General features: G+C 31.9%; 1 protein-coding gene across 1 annotated transcript; it reads left to right on the plus strand.

Moving 5' to 3' along the window:
- Positions 1-3,399: 3,399 nt before the first annotated feature.
- On the plus strand, positions 3,400-6,265 carry LOC100815331 (B3 domain-containing transcription factor VRN1). Its single transcript, XM_003535089.4, has 5 exons — positions 3,400-3,566; positions 4,120-4,633; positions 4,729-4,877; positions 5,011-5,269; positions 5,871-6,265. Exons 1-5 carry the CDS (start codon positions 3,477-3,479, stop codon positions 5,939-5,941), a joined length of 1,083 nt encoding a protein of 360 aa, XP_003535137.1. The 5' UTR covers positions 3,400-3,476; the 3' UTR covers positions 5,942-6,265.
- Positions 6,266-7,184: the final 919 nt, after the last annotated feature.

A 7,184-nucleotide genomic window follows, 5' to 3' on the forward strand; every position in this document is an offset into this window, starting at 1 on the left:
CATCAACACACACAACAAATAAGTTGTATGTTAAAAAAAAGAGAAAAGAAGAAGAAAAGAAAAGAATAAAGTGTGCTGATGTAACAAGGTCAAAAGCAAATAAAAGTAAAAAGCTAGTGAGCAAGCTAAGTGTATTAAAAAGACCATTGGGATAAGTCTGCGATTTGTGATTTATGAGAATCTAAACCTTTGAATCCTATAAAAACCAATGAATTTTTGTAGCCAAGCCTCACTACAAGCCTGAGAAAGCCCTTCTGATTCTGTTTATACATTTATGACTTTATGGCATGAGATGAAATTCAAAGATTGGACCTCTTGCTAGTTGTCATTAATGAATAGCTTAAACACTTGTACTTGAGAGAAACAGTAGCCGTGAGACTGTGGTTTAAACTACTTTTCTTGATATCTGTCTTATGCCTAACTCCATTTAACTGTTCAGGTTACATTTTATTCTTCTCTTTGGATAACTGCATACTTTGTGAAAGACAAGTGATGAGAGCATTTTACTCCATTCTCTTATTATGCAATCAGTAACTTTTGTAGCATACACCTTTGTACATAGTCATTGCATGTCATTGTCACTTGAGGACAAGTGAGTTGTTCTCTTTTTGCTTGAGGACAAGCAAAACTGTAAATTTGGGGTAGTTGTTAGTTAGTGAAAACGACTAACTTTTGTGTATAAAACTTGTATACATTATATCAAACTCTCCCAATTTATGGTTATTTTGTAGTTTTATAAGTATTTTTTGTTAAGTATAGGTAATAAATACTTAGTATTTTCATTTTGTGTGTTTAATAATCATTTTCTCTCAATTTCAGGTTAATTAGGCAAGCTTTGGAAAATGCTATGTTTCACCTTCTCGCTAAGCCGGTTTGAGAGCTTGAGATGAGTTTGTGAGTGATTGTGAGATCCTAGAGTTGAAGGAGACATCCTCACCACTTGTATTTTTGCAATCTTTCATCTTGTTCTTCTCTTTGTTGTTAAGAAGGCTTCCTGGTATAGAAAGCTAAATCCTTTATTGGATCTTCCCTGTAGGTACCTGATGTAAATATATTTATATCTATTTAATGATGTTTTGTGTGTTCTCTATGCTATCTTTTTTTCATTCCAGTATGCCTTTACCTTGATCATGTAGATGCATGCTTTGTTAGGGTCATTCAACAGTGGAAACTGGTCTGACTCTAAAGTCCTTGCAGGGCTGAGTTGTCGTGCTTTCACGAGGAATCGGGGTGCAATAATTTAGTTGAGTATGTGTGTCTTAATGCGGTCCTGGTTGAGTTTAGTCTTACAAGAGGAATTTGCAGACGATGCTTGATCAGGATTAGGCTAAACTATCATGAGGAATCAGGGTTTAGTATCTCAGGAGACACCATAAGAACACATGAGCATTGTTAGATAAAGAATATCTCTACTTGTTTTTACACATCATTTCTCTAGCTGATTTTCTTTCTTTTTGCATAGATAGTTTATACACCTGTTCATATTCACACTTACCTTTACACACCAGACACCTATTTGCTGAAATAACTTACCAAATAACACAAGTTCCCCGAGTGTTCGATACTCGATTCTTACTGTTTTATACTACTTGTGTGATCCGGTACACTTGCCGAAACCAGCGAACACGTACGGATTGGCAATCCGTATGGCCCATACAGATTGTCATACGGATTGCTGATCCTTATGAACCATACGATTGACGTATGAGCATACGGATTGCCAATCTGTATGCACGTCAATTTTTTTCTTGCACTCCGACGATGGAAATCGACCAAAATTCATCGTATGCTACTCACAAAGGCATGTACACCACCGGAGACCAAATACGCTTTCAAACCGCTCTTAACGGAAGCAATTTACACTAAGTCACGGAAATTTTGTGAAAAAAAATGGCACTGCAGAAATGAAAAATTGGACCTGCTATTTACAACCGAAAATACCATAAGGGAATTTTTGGCATTTTTGGATATTGCTGGGTGCCCCAGCAAAAATGCTGGATGCCCTAAGCAAGTCCCTAAATCTGATTGAGCTTAATTTTTCCAAATAGTCTTATACGTTGACACGTGCTAAAAGTTGGCATTTGTCTTCCTTCCATTTGTATAATGTTATTGATTATTGATTTCTCTATTTTTCTTTTAAAAAATATCCAGACAAAACTATTGACAATTTAAATATATTAATTTGATTTGACAATTAAAATTTTAATTTTGTTATCAAAATTGTTTATAATTAATTATAGGTGTTCTAATTGGTGTACTTAGGATCAAAGTTATAAAACCCAGTCCAGTTAGTGACTCGGTTGAGAAAGTAGGTCATTGGTCCAACTGTGATCCAGTGATTGATCTGATTTGACCCAGTATATATTAAAATATTCAAAATTATATATGTATCTATTATATATAAGTTTGTAACTAACATTATTTGATTAAGAAAAGTTGATTCATACTCCAAAATCCAAAATAACAATTGAAATATTAAAATTGATGACACAAGTCCACATATAATAATTCAATAACACAATTACACAAGTCGCGGTTGTTTTTTTGGAGCGTTTTGAAGCATTTTTTGTTTATTTTTTTAAGCGAAGCAGATTTTAAAAACTGGTCTGGATCACTAGGTTTACCCCAAATTGGTCGGGTCTGGGCGAGTCATCTTGGGCCAGATGCATGGCTGGTCCAATAATCAAACCGACCCGGTTATGCCACCGAATCTCGGTTGGACTGGTCCGGGTCGGGTTGGGTTTTAAAACTATGCTTAGGGCATTAGTTAAAGAATTAAAAGAAAAAAATATTTATTGTGAAGATCATAGGACTTAAAATAAATCATGGACAACACAGTTTTGAACTTTCTAATAAAAAAAGTTATTTTAATTCTTTAACCAATGTTCTAAATATACTAATTAAAGATAAATAGTCAAATTTGTTCTAAAAAGTGAGACGTTGACAAATTGGTCCTTGGAAGATGAAAAATTCAAATTTAGTCCATGAATGTAAAATGTATGATAAATTAATCTTGCAAACAATTTAATGATAAGTTGGTTGTTAAATCTTGTAACTTAATATCAAATTGGTCATAAAAAATACAATTTATTGTCAAATTGATACTTGAATATTATATCTTAATGATAAAATGATCTCACAAATTTGACGAAGAACTAATTTGTTGTATTTTTTACATATTCAATAATTAAATTTATATTTTTCATCTGGATAATTTTTAGAGACAAATTTTGCTATTTATTTAAGATTTAATTAAATAACGTTATACAAAAAAATATACTAATAAACATGACTCTGACTACGCTTTAAATGTGGAGAACAACATTCGAGGGTCCTTCATTAAGTTTTGTACTTGTAGCGTTTCATACTTGATCATCTCAAGCAGCTAGCATTGTTTCTTAGTTGCAATTGTTGAGTTAGAAATATCCCATTTTGTTTTTGACCCTTAGATCTCATCTCAACATCCATTCCATAACATGACTTCCGCATGCAATAAGAATCCCAAGCCCATTGCGGTTCGTTTCTTTAAAAACATCTTCAGAGCAAGTCTTGCACATGGATTACTTGTAAGCATTACACTTCTTGTTTCAGAGAACTTGATCATGTTCTGTTGTTCATCTCTTTAGCAGCATCAAATGAGTCTACTTCACTATTTATAGCAGATTATTACTAATATTAATGTAGGATATTACATGTGTTTTTACTTCTGAGTCCTTTGAAGTTTGATGATTTTGTTTTTAGTTCTTAAAAAAAATTGTATCTTTTGGGTTCTATATTTATAGAAATGTATTATATGTGATATTGTTCTTCACAAAAACTTGTCTCTTCTTATCTCTGCATGCATGAACCTGGATATACACAATTTTTTTTTATCTGTTAAACACAATACCAGCGGTTTACATCACTCAGTTCAACCAATTGAGCTAAACCCCTGGTTGGAAATACACAACATTTTTGCACTTGTTTCACAAAATTTTATCAAAATACTTATTAAATATGTTTTTTCCTAATACTTATTAAAAATACTTCTCCATTTCATATGTTTGAATTGATAAGATAGCTACTTAGGGGTTTATGTTGCGCTGTTATGCTTGTGAATGCTAACAACAGTCTTTGCAGAAGCTCCCAACAATTTTCACTAAAAAATACGGAGATGGAATGTCAAACCCTGTGTCTCTAAAGTCCCCAGATAGTACTAGATGGAAAATATATTGGACCAAGCATGATGGTGAGATTTGGTTTCAAAAGGGTTGGAAGGAGTATGCCACATACTATGGTCTAGATCATGGTCACCTGCTGTTCTTTGAATATGAGGGAACTTCTCATTTTAATGTGCACATATTCGACACCAGTGCCGTTGAAATAGACTATCCTTCCAATGGTACTCATCATGGAAAGGACAGCAGCCATGTCGAGATTAGCGACGATCCTGTTGAAATTTTGGATGAGAAATTTTCATGCCAAAAGACTAGAGAGAAATCCACAGTGTCTTCTCCTCAACCTACCAAGAAAATGAAGGCTGGACTAACTACAAATGTTAAAAAAAGGCCCAATGTGGTGAACTTGCATCGGCATGTCCAAATTAGAAGCATTAAATCTCAAAAGGCAAAATTTGTCAAGCATGAATTAGATGGTATGTATATGTCATGATAAGATTATTCTGTGGATCCAATTAGCTTTCGGAGGCCAATTTTTTATAAATTAATCATGTCATGTTCAATTTTTCAGAAGATGAAAGTAGAGGCATTTTTCACACTGAACGGCCAAAAGGGGAGCAATTAACTTCTACAGCTTTAAACAGAGCCACAGCTTTCAGATCTGAAAATCCCTCTTTCAAGCTTGTCATGAATCCATCCTTTATTTATGGAGACTACCTGGTGAGCCTTTGATTAAATATATGCATTGTCGTGATTCATGAGTCAGCTACTCAGCTTCTTTTATAAGGAAGCTGCAGAAGAAATATAATTCTTTGTTCTTATATTTTTTTTTTATTGTGAAAAAATATTCCAGGAAATACCACCTGAATTTGCAGAAATATATTTGAAGAAGACACATGCAGTTGTCATCCTTGAGGTCTTGGAAGGGAGAACATGGCCTGTTATTTGTTCTGCTCCTACAATTACTGGGGGATGGCACAAATTTGCATCTGAAAATCATTTGAATGTGGGGGACGTTTGTGTTTTTGAACTGATCCAGAAGATCCAGGGCCTTGCCTTCAAGGTTTCCATCTTTCGAGGTGCAGAAGAACCAAGTTGCCCCATTTCACAAGGTATCTATTGTTCCATTTTTATCTACACAATGAGGATTTAGAATCAGTTCAAGGTGATGCAGTTAATTAGACCTAACTTTTCACGTGGGATTCCTTTTTGAGAATAAAGTGAAGAGTATAGCTGTTAATTGAAAAATCAAAACTTGAAATTTAAACAATTTCATAATATATTTTATATATGTATGCAGTTAATAACAATCTTAACCGATAATTTATCAATCATTGGCTATATATCTACACTTTAGATGACTCAAACTATGGTGTGCAAAATTACCTTGAGTCACGCACTGAGAGCGGGATTAGTCTTTGACCTAAGACAGAAAGTAACTTCTTGAGAAAGAAAATCCTTGATGTTGAATGCAAGTCTATTTCTAGATTAGTATCGGTAACAGGTACATGTTAGACCTCTATGTATTCAACAAGTGCAATTTGTAGCTTATTTTTTAGGTAGCTTTTATTACTCTATGAAAACAGAAATAACAACAAGATGAAATGTTTGATTTTGATCTTTCATGAACAAGTGTTATATTAATCTTTCGTTGATTGTTTGATTTTATTATGAAAGTGATGAACATATATACATATATGATACTTGATGCAGCAAGTGCCGATGGATTCTGTGAGGAAGTATTTTGTAAAGATGAACTGGAATGTGGTGATGTTACAGTTTAGAAAGAAATTGTGGCCTGTAAAGTTTCTATTATTTTAATACAATTCTCAAGGCACACTCTCTGCTGGCTGGCCATTATTTGCAAGAGAAAATAAACTGGAACCAGGAGATGTTTGTGTCTTTGAGCTTGTTAATAGAGAAGATGCAACACTTGAGGTTCATGTTTTCAGAGGTGATGGTAATACAATGCATTAGGGGCCGTTGGTTTCTAATTCTATTAAGTTTTTTTAATATAGTAGATCTACTTTCATTGGAATCATATTGATGTAGTTGATGCTTTAATATCTCAACCAAGATATGTATATCAAAGGATTTTTAGCTATATCAATTTATTTGCGCATACATATGGCATGCATATCTTTATACCTGTTCAAGTATTGTAATTTGAAGATATCAGAGACACCATTATTTATATCATTCTAGGAAGGAATTTAGTTCACTTGGTTGAATACATGAATGTTGTAACTTCAATATTTTTAATTTTTATGGATAAAAAGAAATATCATTTTAAGAAGAGATGAACCCACTTAATGTTATGTGGGGGCAATTGTTCACACTAAATTTATTTATTTTAATTATATATGTGTAGCAAAAAAATTGATCCCTGTAAAAAAATATAGGTATTGTTTTTATAAGATAATTTTTTAAAGAATATATAAAATTATAAGAAATAAAAAAGAAAATAAATTGATACTAATTTTATTATTTTATCCTTTTTAATCTTTAGATTTAATTGTCATTTTGGTCCTTTAATTTATTTTTTAGGTTTAATTTTTTCTCTTTAATTTTAAAAGGTTCAATTAGGTTTTTATTTTCAAAAAATAAGTTTAATTAGTTCTTTTTTCTATCATCAACGAATATTTTCAAAAATAAGACTAAAAAATAAAGACCTAATTAGAAAATTTAAAAATAAAGGGAAAAAAGTGAATCTTGTATATATAAATTAAAGAATTAAATTAAACCTAAAAAAAAATAAAGGATCAAAATGATAACTTGATTTTTAATGCTCAAACTTCTCTAATAAGCATTCAACATAACACACTAATTCATTTAATAACTTATACTACATATTTTTATTTAAAATTTCATCCTAATTTTTTAATAGAGTAAAAATGAATTAAGAGAGTTTTTCATTTAAGATGTTTTTTTTAATTAATTTTATGAAGAATAGAATACATCATCACAAAGAAGATAGATGGTTATACATATATAAATATTTTTTTTTATAATATTGACAATGAAATG

Source organism: Glycine max, chromosome 9 (assembly GCF_000004515.6).
Source record: "Glycine max cultivar Williams 82 chromosome 9, Glycine_max_v4.0, whole genome shotgun sequence".
Taxonomy (NCBI): domain Eukaryota; kingdom Viridiplantae; phylum Streptophyta; class Magnoliopsida; order Fabales; family Fabaceae; genus Glycine; species Glycine max.

Coding starts and splice junctions, on each gene's coding strand:
- LOC100815331 (XM_003535089.4), top strand. CDS start 3,477: ATGACTTCCGCATGCAATAAGAATCCCAAGCCCATTGCGGTTCGTTTC. Junction 4,878..5,010: donor TTATTTATGGAGACTACCTG/GTGAGCCTTTGA, acceptor AAAATATTCCAG/GAAATACCACCTGAATTTGC. Junction 5,270..5,870: donor AAGTTGCCCCATTTCACAAG/GTATCTATTGTT, acceptor TACTTGATGCAG/CAAGTGCCGATGGATTCTGT.